This window comes from Panthera onca, chromosome B4 (assembly GCF_046562875.1).
Source record: "Panthera onca isolate mPanOnc1 chromosome B4, mPanOnc1 haplotype 2, whole genome shotgun sequence".
NCBI classification, from domain to species: domain Eukaryota; kingdom Metazoa; phylum Chordata; class Mammalia; order Carnivora; family Felidae; genus Panthera; species Panthera onca.
The window spans coordinates 134,235,624-134,253,829 of record NC_138345.1 but is presented as its reverse complement, the minus strand read 5'-3'; the positions used below and the strand labels follow the sequence as shown (position 1 = coordinate 134,253,829).

Sequence of the window (18,206 nt, the reverse complement as noted above, 5' to 3'; positions counted from 1 at the left end):
AGGACTGAACGGAGGCCAGAATGACCGGAGCACGAGAGCCAAGGAGGTGGTAGAAGGTGTGGAGGCTGGAGAGGCCAGCGGGCCAGACGGCGCGAGGCTTTGTAGGTCAAAGAGTGACACAGTCGATTTGCTATGTTGAGAGATGGGATGGTGCAAGAGGAGCAGAAAACGAGGTGGGGGGGGGGGGGGGCTTGCAGTTGTCAGGTAAGAGGTGAGGTGTGTTGTGCATCTGCTAAGTGACCGGGGAGCTGCGAAGAAGCTCCCTGCTCCCCTGGTGTTCAGAGTGCGGGGAGGAATGGACAGCTCCTGTGAAACAGGAAAGGCCAGAGCTGCAGGGTGGCGCAGCCACTGCCACAGCCCCTTGTCCTGCATCCATGAGCTTCAGCGGAGCTCCTCCAGCTTTAGTTTGGGGTGTGCTTAGATTTCTTCATTTGTTTTTTTCCAAAAAGTATTTGTTTTATCATATTATATATCTAGAAAACGTAAGCAACCAATGAAAGTACAAAGATGAGAGGAAAAGTCGTCTGCAATCCCATCATCCTAAGAGGTGTTGGATTTTGTGAACATCTTTGCAGAGGTTTCTGTGGATTTGAAGACACACATGCTGAACATGCTGTGTGGTACCTGCCTTTGTTCTCAGCATGTAGTGAAGATCTGTACGGCCCCAGCAAGGTTGAAAGAAAACCATAGAGGAGGGAGTGATGGTGCCTGGCGGTACTGGATAGAGGAAGCTCTAAGGAGAGGACATTCCGGCAAAGTTCCCTAAAGCTTGAGGGAACCATTAGGTAAGAGTAGGCTGCTCATCACAGCTGTGTGCGTGGAGGCCGGACCTGCTCTGGAATGGGATCATGGTGTAAGAGGACGCCTGCCTGGGCGGGTGGGTTGGACCATGAGACCCATGTCTCCTCACACTCAGGGGCTCTGGCCTGAGAGGGCAGCAAAGAACCAGGAGGGGTCTGGCACATCACTGAATGTGACCCCTTGACCACGGAGCCTGGCTGCTTTGAAGGGGGTAGGGCTTGGGGGACTGACCCTTGTCTGAAGGGTGGCCTGGGAGCCCAGAGTCCCCTGCAGAGATCTCTGCTCAAAGGTTTGGCCCCCCTGGAGAAAGCCCCACAAGGTCACGCTGCAGTGAGAGAGGTGGACACCAGGTGGCGCTGTGGATGTACTCGGGGCCCAGCCCACCCCCAAGGGGCTAGTCTCACCTACCCCAGGTCACAGAAGCAAGCCCTGCCCCCTCCCTACACACCTCAACCACTGTGCCGCACCCCCCCCCCCCCACCCAGAAGCCCACAGTACAACAGTCCAATTGTTCTCACATTTATCAAGGCCCTTCCTAAGTTTGTCCCTGGACCTCTCCAACCCCCATCCCCTGCTGTTAAGTGTAGGCCACTGTCACTGCAAACAGTATCCACCTCCACCTTCAATTTACTGTTTGCTGGACCTGGATCATCTCTCCCCAACTATCCTCAGAGCAACCCCTTTCTCAGAGCTAAAGGCCCAGCTACAGCATTTCCTCTACAAAACCTTCCTGACTTCTCCCTACCCCAGAGCAGACCCCTCCTCTTGTGGGTGCTTCCTGGCAGGCTCCCACTAGCTGGGGCACCCTCCAGGGGTAGGGTCTAGCTGTGATCACCTGAGTGCCTGAGCCCAGCACAGGACCTGGCACAGAGCCAGCATCTTCTTGCGGGGCGGACATCGAAGGGGAGGGTCGGCCATAAAAATTTAACCCTGGATTTGGATACATACCTGCCTGGATTGGCCCTCTGACTCAAATGACCCTGATCAAGGCCTCCCTCTCTATGGGCCTCTCTGAATCTGTAGAATAAAGACTATAGATCAGACAGTCTCTACCACCCCTCCTGGGGAGCAAAACTCCTCTCCCTCCCCACGACTCCAGAGACTAGTTCTCAGTCCTGGGGCTGAGCTCTGATCCACAGAGATCACTAACCCCAGGTGTAGAGGGGGAGGGAGAGTTGCCGCCCCTGCCCCCCATCTCCAGGTGGGGCAGTGCCATCCCTGGCCCCACTGGCTTTGGCCCCAAGGGAGCCTGTGCCAACCCAACAACAGCCTCCACCCCCTCCACAAACACCACCTCTGAGCATGTGCCCTTCTGCTTATTTAAATTCAACGGGACTTGTTTATTGTGAAAACAATATAAATCCTGCAGGTGTTTTGAAATATGGAGGAAAAAAGTCAACATCCACAATCTCCCAACCTCCTGCTGCCCATAAACTAAGAGGGAATTAGAACCAACAACCAGCCCTGACTGTTCTTTGCAAAGCCCCTTTTAGCACAGCTCCTTTCCTGCGCCCCCTCATCTTCCTGACAGCCTGGGAGAGGCTGGCAGTGGTGGCCCCATTTATAGATGAGAAACAGGCTCAGAGAGTGGGAGGGACCTGCCCAAGTTCACCTAGCTGCGGAGGGACAGCCCCAGGAGGGACAGCCGAGGAACCGTCAGTCTGCCTGTATATGCACTGCATCAAGGCTGCTCCTCAGGCCGGGACTGCACCCCTGAAAAAGTCACACTCCAGGGTCGCATGGGTGACTCAGTAGGTTAAGTGTCCGACTCTTGATTTGGGCTCAGGTCATGATCTCACAGTTCAAGCCCTGCGCCCGTGGACCCTGCTTTAAGGTTCTCCCCTTCCCCTGCTCATGCGTTCATGCTCTCTCTCTTAAAAAAAAAAAAAAAAGTCATACCCCAGATAGGGAAAAAGAAGGTCAACACCTCCCATATTCACTCAGCACATGTTGACAGTTGGCCTTCCACCAAGAGGGCAGGGAAAAGCATGGGCTTTAGAGGAACAGAACTTAATGTGAATTCTGACCTTGCTGTGATCTTGGGAAGCCAAGGTCACCCCAGAGGGTGTCAGTACCTACATCTAGAAATTGATATAAGCGTACTCACCTCAAAGGGTTCTTGGCAAAAGCAAGTGAAGTACCCAGGGTAGGAGCTACACTGTCCAAACCAAATATGGAAGCCACTAACCTCCAAATCTCAGTCAAAGGTCTGGCCCCAAAGAGCCAGAGCCTTCGTTTTTGAGCAGGATCCTTCCAGGCTAGGGTCTCAGGCCCCCTGTCTTCAGACCTGGCTTCCTTTGGTGCTCTCAGAATGCCCTCTGACAACCAGTCTCTGCAGTCCCAGTTCCCCCAGTCCTACTTCTGCCTCTCCCTAGGGCCTCTCCAAGGCTCCATCTGGACACCAGTTGCCAGGGATGAGCCTCCCTCTTAAAGGGACACACTGGTAGCCACAGAGCTACTCCGTCTGGTACTCCTGGATTTGTGCCTCAGAGCACTCACTCCCCCTCCCTGGGCTTCAGTAAAAAAGGTTGAGGTGAGAATTCTGGAAGAGACTGTGAAAGGTATTTGTAAGGAAACTAGTTCACTACACATGTGCTATTGTTGGGAGCTTAGCTTTGTTTGTATTTGTAAGAGTGGACCCAATCCATAGGAGACAAAAACCTGTCCTGCCTTGTGCGCCCCATCCTACAGCTTCTGGAGCCCAGCAGCAGGGTGGGGGCTGGGTATCTGCATTTAACCAGTTCCTAGGAACTCTTGGGCAATGGAGCAGGTAGGTATTGGCTGTGAGATATGAGAGACTAATTTAGGCAATTCCAGCCCCACCCACCGGCTCTATACTAGCTAACTGGGCCCTGGGAGGGGTCTCAGGCCCTGCCAGTGGTGGGGTTTTGGAGTGGTGGGGGTCCAGAGCCGATGGCCAAGAAAGAATTCTGGAAGACGTCTTTGGTGCAAAAAAGGTGATTTTATTAAAGCACAGGGACAGGACCCATGGGCAGAAAGAACTGCACTGGGGTTGTGAATAGTGACTGGTTATATACCATGAGTTAGGGGAGGTAAAGGCAAAAGGGAGGTCTCCAAAAAGACTTTCATATGCTATAGAGGACTCAGATGATAGGAGGCCTTGCAATAGTCAAGCTAAGGTTGTTTTCCCTCTAGTAGGGCATTAACATGAAGACCGTAGAGAGTTCCTAGAGAAATGCTATGCTCTGTATTTGCCTCAAGTATTTGCCAATGGGCTGCAGGTTATAAAGAAATTTAATTTTATTTACCATTTCCTTCTTGCCTTTGTTTCCCAGATCACTACGGAAGGGAGGGTGATGTTGGGGCTCCAGGAAACTGAGTCTATAGGTTTCTGGAGATCAGGCTATTGATAAGATTGCCTTTTTCTTGTAATTTACATTTGCATTTGTAAACTATTGGTGACTCCTGTCCTGCACGACTGTGATTCCTATCAGTTAACTATTTCTTTTTTCCTTCTCTCAGCTTTAGGGCAGCCAGGAGTGCCTGAGGAATGTCACAAGTATCCCACCTGGGGGGAGGGGTGTGTTTGCTAGTTTGCGCTTTGCCCTCAGCTTGCCTTATGCTCCCTCATCACCAGTGCCCAGAGACCCAAGGACCAGATCTGGATGGAGCAGGAAGAGCAGATCGAGTTGGGTTTTCCTTCCCGAGGAGATGGTTCTGCTTGCTGTCAGTATTCAAGAGAAAACAAACGCTTCTTGAGGGCAAGGCCCTTGTTTTGTTCTCTACAGTATTCCCAGAATCCAGAACAGTGTGTACCCCAACACATTTGTTTAATGAATGAACCAAACCCTGGCATAGGGCCTGGAAACAAACAAACAAACAAACAAGTGTTTTCCTATGGCCCGGGTTGAATATGGCTCCTCAGCAGGGCACAATTATTGATCCTGTCTTTTACATTTTTTTCTATATTTTGCTCATCACGGATTTTTTTGGCATTAATTTTTATTTTTAAAAAATATTAAATTAGAAAGAAAAAAATTAAAACGCCACTTATTTTTATGTTTATTTTGGTGTCCTCCTAAGTTTTTTGCCTGTGCAGGTAATCACCTTACCTGTTCACTCTGGTCTCAGCCCGGCAGGCCTGCCAGGTTCTTTATATAGCCTTGGGTACATCCCTTTTGTTTTTCCTCACCAAGTGGAGACAATACCTTCTAGAGCTTCTATGAGAATGCATGAAGATATGCAGTCAACTGTCCAGTGTGATGGCTCGCACATAGTAAGGGGGTCAATAAATAATGGTTATTCCTAGCTCACTGTTCAAGTCCTATCAGGTGGGGATTACGTCCCCATTATGTAGATGAAGAAAGAGTTCGGGAAATGTGACTTGTCCAAGTCCTTATAGTTAGCAGGGACCAAACTGCGGTTTTCCGGACTCTGCCTCGAGCGATCTGATGAGAACAAAGGCAAAAGGAAATGTAGACAAAACTAAATTTCCTTATAACCTGCAGCCCATTGACAAATCCTTGAGACAGGCAGAGTTTAATATTCCTCCTGGAAGTCCCAACTGTCTCAACGTTAATGTTCTGCTACAGTAAAAAAAAAAAAAAAAAAAAAAAAAAAAAAAAAGATCATAGTTTGACAATAGCAAGGCCTCTTAGATCCTGAGAATCTTCTTTAGCATATGAAAGTCCTTTTGGAAACTTCTCTTTGTCTTTACCTTCCCCAAATCCCAAAGTATATAATCAGTTACTCCTCACAACCCATTCCAGCTCTTTCTGCCCATGGGTCCTATCCGTGTGCTATAATAAAAACACATGTTTACACCGAAGACATCTCCAGAATTCTTTCTTGGACTTCAGCTCCAAACCCCAACATTTCAAACCATATCAGATCTTCCTAGGGCACTGCAGCTACCAAGACAAAAAAACAAAACAAAAAACTATCAAAAGCATTGTGCACTGAAGTGCCACTCATAGGTGTGTGGATGTGTGTCTTTGCATGGCCTAAACTGCCGGAGCTGATCACAGGTGATGAGGGAGCGTGAGGTAAGCTGAGGGCAAAGTAAAGCTGGCACACACCCCCTTCCCAGGTGGGACGTGTATTTATTCCTTGGACACTCCCAGCTACCCAAAAACAGGAAAGGACAAAAAAACAAATGGTTAAACAGATAAGAGACTCCACCAGTTTACCAGAAAAAGGCAATCCCATCAATGGCCTAAAGTCCAGGAACTCCCTGTTGTCAATATTAATGCTTTGCTAGAGGGAAAAACCACCTTAATTCAACAATAGCTAGGCCTCCAGTATGTCTTTAGCATGTGAAAGTCTTTAGAAACTTCCTCCTTACTTCATCTCCCCGACTCCATAAAAGGGTCACTCCCCACACTCGCTGTACAGCTCTTACCTGCCCATGGGTCCTGTCCCTATGCTTTAATAAAATTACCTTTTTGCACCAAAGACGCCTTCAAGAATTCTTTCTTGGCCATCGGCTCTGGACCCCACAAACCATCACCCCCAAACTTCCATCACAGGCATTGGCAAGAATAGTGGATGCAGCAAAAATGCCCACCCAGGCATACTCCCAAACTGAATGGCACTCCCTGGGAGCACAGGGGGGGGGGGGGGGGGGGGGCTTGGCTCTAGCAGTATGGAAGGAAGCCAAAACAGAATCCTGGAGAAGAGGAAGCTGTAGTCCATGCATTTCAAAGGGAACTTTGAAATTCACCATAATACCAGCACCCAGAGACAGCCTGCTGCTTTTCATTACCATGCTTTTTCCACGCTAAATATTCTATAACACAGATTTTTATGGCTTCGCGGCACTTCATCTAATAAATAGATCATAATTTAACCAATCCCCATTTTTTCCCTTATTTTCTAAAAGTTAAATTGCTGGCTCAGAGGTCTGCCCATTTTTAAGACTTTTGACGTGCAATACCTGTTTAATCAGTAACGGTATCAAACACATCTATACAAATTCTCCTTTGGAATAGGCCTGCTGTGTGCCAGGTCCTATGTGGGCTCTTTTACATTTTTTCTTTGCATATGCACAACAACCCTACAGAGTAGGTGATATTCTTCCCATTTCACAGATGGAGACACAAAGCCTCAGAGAGGTGAAGTGACTTGTTCAGTCACATAGTGGCGGAGCTGGGAGGGAAGGCAACCTAGGACTGATTATAAAGTCAACGTGATGGTTAAATAATTATGAATAGAGGGATCCAGAAAGGTTTCTTGAAGGAGGTGATCCATGAGCTAGGCCTCACGGGGTGGACAGAATGACAGTGGAAGGATTATTAGTCCGCCAAGGCCATCTGGTAAAGTCCAGAGCCTGAGCAAAGGCCATCAGATTAACGCTTAAGATTTGTAGGGCAAAGGCATTAGCAAGGAACGGGTGAGTCACGGAGCGACTGACGGCGGGCGGGGAGACTCGGGGACAGCTCAGGTTCTTGGAGTCCCGCCCTCTCACTGCACTGCAGGGTTTGAGGCTCCGCCCCCGTCCAGCCACCCAAGATCAGATGCAATCAGAATATTCCCGCCGAGCACCTACTCTGGCCCCGCTCCTCTCTTCCGGGTTCTATGCCTCACTTCCCGTCGCGCCCAGGCTCAGGCCCCGCCTACGTCTGGTTTGGAACAATCAGACCAGCCTGCTGCTCTCTGCTCCTCCCTATGCCACGCCCCCTCCCCACCTGGTGCAATCAGAATCAGCCTTCCGGAGTCAGCTCAGGCCCCGCCCCCGCCCCGTCAGGGCAGTCCTTCTCCCGCCGAGATCACGCCCTGGCCCCGCCCCTCCCGCGCCCCGCCTAGTCTAGCCTCTTTCCTACTCGGCTCTGGAGGCGGCATCGCTGCACTCTGCCGCGCGCGCCGAGCTGCAGCCATGGCGGTCGCCACTGAGGGCGCCCGCAGGAAGGAGCGCGTCCTCTGCCTGTTTGACGTGGACGGGACCCTCACGCCGGCTCGCCAGGTAAGGCCCTGACGTTCAGCAGCTCCCGTCGGGAGTGTCACGTGGACAGAGAGGGCTGCAGCGACGTGACCCTGGACACCCCAGGACCGAGTGTAGGATGCAGCGGTATACAGCCCCTAATGCCCCAGGGCCGCCTACTGGGAGTGATGGGGACTCGGTCCTCCATGTCCCATCCCCCGAGCGTCTGCGCTCACCTTCTGCCCGGGAGCGTCGGGGCGGGTGGGATTCTGGAGGGAGGAGGCTGCGAGCGGGGACCTAGCTTCGCTGCCCCCGCTCAGGCCTCCTCTCGCTGAGGCCTGGTCCCCGGGCGCCCCCGCCTCGCCAGCCTGGGCACCCGCCCCTAGGATGCACCTGTAGCCCGAAGCTGGCGACTGAGCCCGGGGCTCTAGAGCCCTAGCCCAGAGCCCTCTGCGCGCACCCAAGCATCAGAGTCGCCACCTAGTGGGATTCGGGGGTCTCGGAGCCAGCCCACCAGGCCTTTACAGGCCTGGGTGGAGGTCTGTTTTCTCAAGCTCCTCACCCACTTTACCTCCCATCCCCAGTTATGGAAGGAGGTAAGGCTTCTGTAACTTTTCGGATTAGTTTTGGGCTCTGACCACCTGGATGGAGATGAGAGTCCCCAGGCCTGGTCTGGTCACTGAACATGCTGTGGCACAAGGAGGGTGGGAGTACTGCTTGTTTAAAGGCTTGTCGCCAAACTCTGCTCCACGCTCAGTTTTTCTAGCTTTGGATCTCACCCTAGATGAGCCCCCAATCTGATCCTCTCCATCTGGGTACATAAATAAGCAGACCTCTTTCTTGTTGGCCCTAAGGGTATTCTGCCCTCCAGTCCCTGGGCATAAGGAACAGCTAAGACCCCTAGAGCAGGGAGCCAGTAGGGCTGGGTTGCAGGGCAGAGACTGATGGAAACCCAGGCCTTAACCTCCCCTTTTAGGTCCTGAATGATTCCCCCTTCCCTATTGGACGGCCCTGGATTGGGTTCTGGGGGTACAAGGAGGTATTTGGCTGCCCTGCCTCCAGCAGCTCTCAGGGTCCTCCTCAAGGATGGCAGAAAGAGGTCAGTGGAGGGAGGGTGGCAGGGTCGAAGACACAGCCCCAGCCCCTCCCTCTGACCCTTTGCTCCACTGACCCATCAGCCTATATAAGAACAGTGTGTTATTATTGTCCTTCAGTGTTCATGCCAAGCCCTATCCTTAGTGCTTTTTAAAAGTTAATTTTTGGGCTACCTGGCTGGCTCAGAAGAGCATGCACCTCTTGATCTGGGGGTCGTAAGTTCTAGCCCCACATAGTGTAGAGATTCCTAAAAAAATAAATATATAAGCTAAAAACTAAAAGTTAAATTTTTTTTTAATTTTTTTTTTTAACATTTTTATTTTATTTTTGAGACAGAGAGAGACAGCATGAACAAGGGAGGGTCAGCGAGAGGGAGACGCAGAATCTGAAACAGGCTCCAGGCTCTGAGCTGTCAGCACAGAGCCCGACGCGGGGCTCGAACTCACAGACCGTGAGATCGTGACCTGAGCCAAAGTCGGCCGCTTAACCGACTGAGCCACCTAGGCGCCCCTAAGAGTTAATTTTTTAATGTTTATTTAAAAAATTTGTTTTAAATGTTTATTTATTTTTGAGAGAGACACACACACAGTGTGAGCAGAGGAGGGGCAGAGAGAGAGGGAGACCATCTGAAGCATGCTCCAGGTTCTGAGCTGTTAGCACAGAGCCTGATGCAGGGCTTGAACCCACGAACTGTGAGATAATGACCTGCGCTGAAATCGGTCGCTCAACCATCTGAACCATACAGGTACCCGTAATGTTTATTATTTATTTTTGAGAGACAGAGAGCGAGCGAGGAAGGGACCGAGAGAGAGAGGGAGACAGAGGATCCTAAGCAGGCTGTGCACTGACAGCACTGAGCCCGACGCGGGGCTCAAACTCAAACTGTGAGATGATGACCTGAACTGAAGTCCGACACTTAACCTACTGAGCCACCCAGGCGCCCCAATAAAAGTTAATTTTTAATTGTACACGTATTCATAAACACTTTCTTTTGTAAAGAATGAAAACAACAGAGAAGGCTAAAGTTCCCTCTGACTATGTCAGGATCCCTGGCCCACCCCCTCCCGAAAGAAAGGTGGTTGCCTCTCCTGTGGCTTCCCTCCAGACCTTCATCTAGATCTGTTTGCTCAGAACAAATATTAAGCATTGTTTTGTGAGGCTTCTTTTATTTATTTATTTTTTTAATATTCATTTCTTTTTGAGGGAGAGGCAGACCGCGAGCAGGGGAGGTGCAGAGAGAGAGGAGACACAGAATCCGAAGCAGGCTCCAGGCTCTGAGCTGTCAGCACAGAGCCTGACTCAGGGCTTGAACCCACAGACCGCGAGATCATGACCTGAGCCAAAGTTGGACACTTAACCAACTGAGCCATGCAGGCGCCCCCCCCCCCCCCCCCCGCCTTTTTTTTTTCCTAATTCAATGGGTGATATCATACTGTGTGTGCCTTCCTGGAACTTGCTTTTAACAGTTAACAGCATGTCTCAGGACTCTCCCATATTGGAAGCACAGGGCTGCCTTATTCTGTGTAACCACAGTGTAGTATTTCAGAGCAGGTATTTACCATTCTCTGATTGATGAGCCTATGAGTTGTTTGCAGGTTTTCACTATTATAAACCATACCCCAGGAGACCTCCATATACATCCAGGCAAGAGAAGCGGAAGTTCTGGGTAATGGGGCACACGCATTTTGAGTTTTCATAGATATTGCCAAATTACCCTCCAAAGTGGCTACACCAGTTCACACTCTCATAGGCAACATCTGACATCATCATTTACTACACATATTGTCAGCTTTAAAGAGCTGAAAGTTTGAAAACATAGAGTGTAACTCATTAGTTTGCATTTCCTTGGTGGGGAATCCTCATGTGATTAGTCACCAGTTAATTGCTTGTTTATTTCCAAGCACTCTGGATCCACGATCTCATTTAATCTTAGCAGTGACTGCCTCCATCTGGTTGCTACTCTGTTTCCCCCATTGTATAGATGGGACAAGTAAGGCAAAGAAAACAAAGCCCATTGCTCAAGATCATCCTGCAGCTGAGAGACTTTTTGAACCCATTACATCTAGTTTTGTGGTCTGGGTTCTAAACCTTGAACCTCAGATGCCAATGGAACCATGGGCTCCCTGGATTCTGAGCACCGAGTGAGGATTGAGTGGGGGTCCCAGACATGCTGACAGCCACAAATCTTGTGCTTTCCCCAACCTGTCCCTGCAGAAAATTGACCCTGAGGTGGCTGCCTTCCTGCAGAAGCTGCGAACTAGGGTGCAGATCGGTGTCGTGGGCGGCTCGGACTACTCTAAGATTGCTGAGCAGCTGGGAGAGGGGGATGAAGGTACGAGCAGCGCCCAGAGCCACCCACGGTTAGGATGGGGGGTGCAGGGAGTGGGGAGTTCGGGAGGCTCCTGGACCCATGTGCCTTCAAAGACCCTGCCCCGATTCTGTGCTGCAGAGGAAGTAGGGGGAAACAGCGAAATACTCCCCTCACTGATTCACAGTGAGCACCTACCATGTGCCTGGCACTGTGCCAGGCTTTGGAGAAACAGGGAACAAAGCAGACAGAATATTGCCCATGAGTAGCTCACATTCTCTGCTCTCTTTGCTGAGTCTAGGATGATTTCCTTGTCTTTAAAATGCACATAGTTATGCCTGGCTGGCCCAGTCGGTGGCCCCTGCCTGGCCCCTGAAATGCATAGTAGTTAGTAATGGCTACCATTGCTGAAAATGGCCATATGTTAACTTCTTTTCATTTACTCCTCACCACCAACTTTAGGAAGGGCTTGGTTATCCCATTTAACAGAGAAGGATCTGAAGTCACTCAGAAGTTGTTTTAGACCCAGAGCATCTGTTCTCAGCTGAGTTCCTGGTCTCAGCTCAGTTAGGGCAGATCCCACCAGTTCTCAAACCAGAAACTTACTTGACTTTTCCCTTTCCCGTACCCCCTCGTGCATTCTCCAGGAAGTCTAGAAATAGCTCCCTGTGTGTCCATGTCTGCGTCTCCACTGCCCCTCCATTGTCCAGGTGATCGCCTCCACCTAGACCCTGCACCAGCCTCCTGGCTGTGCCCCCCGCACCTCCTCCTCCCACACCCTCCAGCTACTTACGTGGCAGCCAGAGCTGAAAATCCCCCCATGCAACCAGTGACAGAAGCCCCTGGATGGTGCCTGGATGGTGGCGCTGTGAGATCACAGAGCAGAAATGACTCCCTCTGTTGAGGAGTCCTGGAAGGCTTCTGGAGGAGGGAGCCAGATCGGGGAGTGGGAGAAGGTGGTCCAGGCAGAAGGACCTGTGTGAGCAAAGGCCCAGAGGTGTGACTGGCTTGTGTGGGGAAAAAGCTGAAAGTGAAGAGCCTAGAAAAGCAGGTTTGGGGTGGAATAAATGGGCTTTGAATGCCAAACCAAGGAGTGTGGGCTTTATCCCTCTACTTGGCTCTGGGTACCTGGTCTCACACTCTTTCTTTCCCCCTGGCCTCTACATGTCCCTGAAGTCATCGAGAAGTTTGATTATGTGTTTGCCGAGAATGGGACAGTGCAGTATAAGCACGGACGACTGCTCTCCAAGCAGGTCAGTGGCCCCCAGAGCCTCAGCCCCGGACACTTTTCCATAGTGACATAGCCTGTGGTGCCTCTGTCCTGGGCTGGGGGAGGGCACTGTGCCCGCCAAACCCAGAGCCCCCTGTTCCTTGCCCAGACCATCCAGAGCCACCTGGGGGAGGAGCTGCTGCAAGACTTGATCAACTTCTGCCTCCGCTACATGGCCCTGCTCAGGCTGCCCAAGAAGCGGTGAGACCCCTCCCAGCCTTGCATCCGGCCTTCCCCCTCCGTCCCAGGCCTGAGGGAGGACAGGGGTGGGTCTCTCAGATGGGACCTGCACGCTCCAGGGCCCCAACTTACTGGTGCGTGAATTCTTGTCTCCTGGGAGGTCCAAGGAGGCCGTGGTCCCGAATGGGGCTGGATTTGAATTCAGGGCCATTCTCCTTCTCTCTGGCTCCCTGCCCCCCTTCCTACCCCCGTTACCATCAGTGGAACCTTCATCGAGTTCCGGAATGGCATGCTGAACATCTCACCCATCGGCCGGAGCTGTACCCTGGAGGAGCGAATCGAGTTCTCCGAACTAGACAAGGTGCCACCAACCGTGTGACCTTGGGCTGTAGGGCCTCAGTTACTCGACCTCTGTGGACCTTTGTTTTCCCATCAGTGAAATGGATTAGCAGTGGTGGTCTGATTCAACCAGTCCCCTTTTGGACACCCACCCTGTGCCATGGTCTAGGCACTTCTGCGTCTTTCCAACATGGCTGGTTTCCCTCCACCACTAGCCACCACTTATCTAAGCCAACAGCCTAGGGTATCATTTCCACCTTCCCACCCTTGTAGGGTACAGCAGTAACTCCTTTTTTTTTTTTTTTTTTTTTTTTTTTTTTAATGTTTTTATTTTATTTTTGAGAGAGAGAGTGCAAGCAGGGGAGGGGGAGAGAGAGGGAGACACAGAATCCGAAGCAGGCTCCAGGCTCTGAGCTGTCGGCACAGAGCCTGACTTGGGGCTCGAACTCACGGACTGTGAGATCATGACCTGAGCTGAAGTCGTACACTTAATCGACTGAGCCACCCAGGCGCCCCAGCAGTAACTCCTCTTGATTCAGCCTCCGGAGTTGTCTCAAATCTGTTCACTTATGTGTCTCTCCCCACCCCCTCCCCAATAAGCTCCTGCCAGTCTGTTCTCTAACGGTGCCACTGGGAACCTTTTTGAAGCACCTCTGCCCCCATGCACTCCCTGCTTACAGAACTTCCGTTGCTCCTCTCGCCAACTGAGCAGTGTCTCAGCCCCTCCTGTGCCGCCCTGAGCCCTGAGGGGTCTGCCCAGGTCAGGCCCGCCCCTTCAGCCTTCTCTCTGCATCTGTTCTTGGCACATACCAGTATTTCTCTCGCCTTTGCATGTGCTGCCCCTGCTAAACCTTGACTTGGGTTTTGCTTATCAAGCCTGCCGCCTACCCTGCCCTTTCAGGGATGGAGTGAGTCCACCCATCCAAAGCCTTTTCCTGCTGGCCCGTCTGTGGCCTTCTCTCCCCTTTGCTGTCTCTGCTTCAACCATGTTCTCCTTGCTGATTCTAGAGATAGCAGACAGGTTCCCACTTCAGGGCTGTGCCTTCTGCCTGGAACACACTTTCCTCAGGCTCAGCTGGTCCTTTCCTCTTCACATTTGCTCACGTGTCACTTTCTCATTCCATTCAACAGTGCGTCCCCCTGCACCTCCTACTCCTCTCTTGTTCCTCCCCAAGCAGCCATCGCTACCCTCTAATACACTCTATCACCTACTTTTCTTTTTCTTTTCTTTTTTTTAATGTTTATTTGTTTTTGAGACAGAGAGAGACAGAGTGTGAGTGGGGAAGGGGCAGGTAGAGAGAGGGAGACACAGGCTCTGAAGCAGGCTCCAGGCTCTGAGCTGTCAGCACAGAACCTGATGCGGGGCTCGAACTCACAGACTGCGAGATCATGACCCAAGCCGAAGTCAGATGCTTAACCAATTGAGCCACCCAGGTGCCCCTATCACCTACTTTTCAAATCTTGGTTATTATCTGTTTCCCCTGCTGAAGCTATAAGCTGCTTAAGGGCCAGGATTTCTGTGGCTATTCACCGCTGGATCCCCTGTGCCCAGCATGTGCCCAGCACGTAGCAAGTGCTCGAGAGAAATACTTGCTGAATGAATGAAATAGGTGGTGTTATCCCCATTTTATGAAAGAGGAAACTGAGGCTCAGAGAGGGGAAATGCCTTGCCAAGGTCACTTAGGGAATTGGTTACAGAGCAAAGATTTGAACCTGGGACCTTGGGACTCTACCTGTTCCCCTCTGGTGTTTCCCTGAGGGTGGGTGGGACTCACAGGGATGCCTTCCAGCTCACCGACCCCCCATTCCCACTCTGGGTCCCAAGGTTTAGAATAGGCAATGCCCACAGGCATGAAGACTTTTTCTTTTTGGGGTGGTTAACACTGACCATTGGCAGAGAGCCTCTCCCATGCACATACTGAGAGGTGGCCTCTACTCAGGCCACCCAGTTTCCAATCCTAGCTCCACCTCCTGCTTGCTGAGCAGCCTGGAAAAGTGGCTTTACTACTGTGTGCCTCTGTTTTCATGTCTGTAGAGTGGGGGTAAGCATAGTTACCATCTCGTGGGCTATAATGACTAGACGAGATGGAAGTCTAAGACACTGACCCTTCCCAAAGCTCCCAGGGTCTTCTCTCGTCTTTCTGGCTCCTGTTTGCCCCCTTCTGATATTGGAGGTGGGGGGCATGAACTTCCTGATCTGTATGCCCTACACCAGCCAGGATCCCATATAAATATTTTATTCTCTGGTCCTTCAGATCCCAAGGGCAGGTAGTCCCCTTCCTCAGATGAGGACTCTGAGGCCAGAGGTTAAGTGACCAGCTCAAGTCACAGTGCTCGTCCTTGCTGACGCTGGACTTGACACAGGCTGTCCAGTGATCAGCTTGGTTCTGTAGACCAGGAGATACAGCATCCTAGGCGATGTGGGAACGTTTATTCTGAGCCTGGGACACCTTTAACTCTAACCCTGGGCCCACAAAGTGGCCCCTGGTGGGGACTCTGGGCTCCCTGGGGGCCCGCCTGCCTGCTAAGAAGGCAAAACCAAGGCAGGCAGGGGGCTCACATGCCTCCTGTCTGCTTTTCTAGGAGACGCAGGTTAGGTAGGGTTCATTTATTACCTCCATCTTTTAGTCCAGGAAATAAGCTCAGAGAAGTCAGGCAACTTGTCCATAGTCACACGGCCAGGCCTGGAACCCAGAGGGTCTGCCCTTATCTCTCAGGTTGGGTCATATCTGGCCTTATAGCTCACCCTTCCTGGCCTACTGCAGGCCCCAAACCATTGGCCACTGCCTGCCTCTCTCCACTCCAATCCTACACAATGTGGACTGACTAAAATAGTCCTGGGGACTCTGTTCCCAAGAGTCCCCAGTGACTCTTGGTTCCCCAGGATGTGTCCAAACTCCCTTCCAGGTCACCTGTGAGCTGACTGGCCAGGCTCTCATGGCCACCTGGCATCCTGCTGACCTCTGAGTACACACAACCACTTAGTAACAGGGCTCCCCATCCTCATGGGCATCTCATGCCCATCTCTGGTGTCTGGTTTGTTTTGTTGAGCTGGGCAGAGCCAACAGGACTGAGCCCTGCCCTGAAGTGGACCTTATGACCTGGGACTCAGACTGCCCCGTCCCCTCAAATTCCTCCTCATGCCTCCACTCCGAGGCTTCCTCCAGATACCCTGCCCACATCCCCACTGGCAGGATCCGGCCCTGAGTTCAGTCATAGACTTTCTGACTCAGGCCCTGGCTCTGCCACTGAGGCTGTATGACCTTGAACAAGGCACGGCCCCCTCTCTGAGCCTCTGTTTCCTTATCTGTAAAGTGGGGGGGGGGGGGGGGGGGGAGGGGGTCACGGTGTCTACCTGAGCTCACACGGGGCCTGGCTCACAGCAGCCCCCTGAGTCTCCTCCCTCCCCTCTTGCAGAAGGAAAAGATCCGGGAGAAGTTTGTGGAAGCCCTGAAAACAGAGTTTGCCGGAAAAGGGCTGAGGTTCTCCCGAGGTATGTCCATCTGTTAGTCCTGTGGAGGGTCTTAGAGCCTGACACAGAAGCCAGCCCAGCGTCTCGCTCCCCAGCACCTCTAGAAAGCTTTCTTGCCCCCAGTCTTCCCCACCAAAACCCAGCCCATGTCCTGCCACCCACCCAGGTGCTCAGGTCAAAAACCAAAGCATCTCCCTCAATTTTCTCCCTCACCCCTTCCCACCTGCAGTCTACTAGCAAATCCCAAGGCCCTGTATCCAGAATGGTTCTGGAATCTGACCACAGCTCACATCATCTCCTGCAGCCTCTTCTCAGGCTCTGGCTAACTCCAGCACAGCTGTCCTCCCACTGCCACGTCACCCACTGCCCAGTGTCCGGAGGGACACTCACAGAAGAGCAGACCATGCTGTACCCTTGCTCAGAGCCCTCACTGGACCCCAGGGCCTGTATGGCCTCACCCCTGCCCTGTCCCAGCCTTCTCTGGTGCTGGCGCACTCCATGCCCTTCTTGGGGACTCTGCCTGCTCCCCTGCAGTTGCCACTCTGGTTTAGGCCTTAGTGTTCCCTCCCGGAGAGGTCTCCCCAACCGTGCTGGCTGGGGAGCTTCTCTCCCCCGACTCCACTGACTTACATGCTCCGAGGTGGTCTGGTTGGTTTACTGCCTGTTCTTCTCCCTGGATCGCAACTCTCGTGAGGTCCCTGAGTCTTCCGTGCCCTCTGCCAGGCTCTAAGCCGGCACTCAAGGGTTGTCGAGTGAATGAATGAGGGATCTTGCCCAAGTTCACCCAGTGGGCCACCACTTTGTTAGCCGTGTCCGCCATCCCCCACAGGAGGCATGATCAGCTTTGACGTCTTCCCTGAGGGCTGGGACAAGCGCTACTGCCTGGACAGTCTGGACCAAGACAGCTTTGACACCATTCACTTCTTTGGGAACGAGACCAGTCCCGTGAGTATGGCTCAGCCCAGGTGGTTTCTGGCCCAAATCACCCCCAGGTCAAGGCCAGGACACAGGGCAACAGAACAGGCCCCTGGGAGACTACCGGAGACCAGCTAGTGTTCACCAGCCCCATTACCCAGACTGGAAGGCTGGGGCCAGAGCTGGCTGGACACTTGTCCCATGTCACACAGTGAGTCAGGGCAGATCTGGTGAAGGCCCGGAAGGTGGGCTTCCTGGTGGTTCTGAGAGGGCAGAAGAGGCAGCTCCAGGAGCCAGTGTGGGGAGGGGGACTCCTCGCCAGGGCGCATGCTGGGCCATAGCCCTGGGAAGCTCCTTCAGGCGTTACATGTTTGTGTCTTCCCTGCCCTTTCTTGTGTGCAGGGTGGGAATGACTTTGAGATCTACGCTGACCCCCGGACCGTCGGCCACAGCGTGGTCTCTCCGCAGGATACAGTACAGCGATGCCGAGAGATCTTTTTCCCAGAGACCGCCCATGAGGCCTGACCAGGACCCACACCCGCTCTTAGGGACTTCCAGAGAGTTCTACCTGGGCCTAAAGAGGGCCCCTGGCCCTGGTGTTGAGGAAGTGGGAGCCAGGGCCCCTCCTCCTCTGGGCTCAGGATGCCTGCCTCCTATACCCTGCTGCAAGGCCCACCTTAATGGGGCCAGGGTCCACGAGGACCACCGTCCCCATCCGGTCAGCTCCTGGTGGGACCAGCTCCGTCCTTCACCCTGACAGCCCTGGCTACAGCTGCTGCCCGTCCTTGTGAACAGAACAGATCTGCCTGCGCTGGGAGTAGGCACGTGCTAGTGTCAGACGAGAGAGCCAGCCCTGCTCGCCTGTGCCGGAGGGGTACAGAGCGCTAGGGAAGGTGCGTATTTGCCAGAACTTTCTCTCACAAATATTAAAGTTCCTGGAACAAGG

At 52.5% G+C, this 18,206-nt stretch overlaps 2 protein-coding genes and 1 long non-coding RNA gene across 3 annotated transcripts in view; 2 read left to right on the top strand and 1 right to left on the bottom strand.

Moving 5' to 3' along the window:
• LOC132693669 (uncharacterized) overlaps window positions 1-3,102 on the bottom strand; it is a 9,681-nt gene extending 6,579 nt beyond the window's left edge. The window contains exon 1 of the long non-coding RNA XR_009616920.2: window positions 2,990-3,102. This is a non-coding gene — a long non-coding RNA (uncharacterized LOC132693669). The remainder of the gene's footprint in view (window positions 1-2,989) is intronic.
• The window catches only part of DESI1 (desumoylating isopeptidase 1), a 27,624-nt gene extending 19,901 nt beyond the window's left edge, over window positions 1-7,723 (top strand). The window contains exon 6 of the mRNA XM_060656228.3: window positions 4,285-7,723. Coding sequence (XP_060512211.1) covers window positions 4,285-4,309 — 25 coding nt within the window. The 3' untranslated portion in view covers window positions 4,310-7,723. The remainder of the gene's footprint in view (window positions 1-4,284) is intronic.
• On the top strand, window positions 7,568-18,206 carry PMM1 (phosphomannomutase 1). Its single transcript, XM_060656222.3, has 8 exons — window positions 7,568-7,723; window positions 10,991-11,108; window positions 12,261-12,337; window positions 12,464-12,555; window positions 12,796-12,895; window positions 16,291-16,366; window positions 17,175-17,290; window positions 17,663-18,206. The coding sequence occupies exons 1-8, from the start codon at window positions 7,637-7,639 to the stop codon at window positions 17,783-17,785; spliced, it is 789 nt and encodes a 262-aa protein (XP_060512205.1). The 5' UTR covers window positions 7,568-7,636; the 3' UTR covers window positions 17,786-18,206.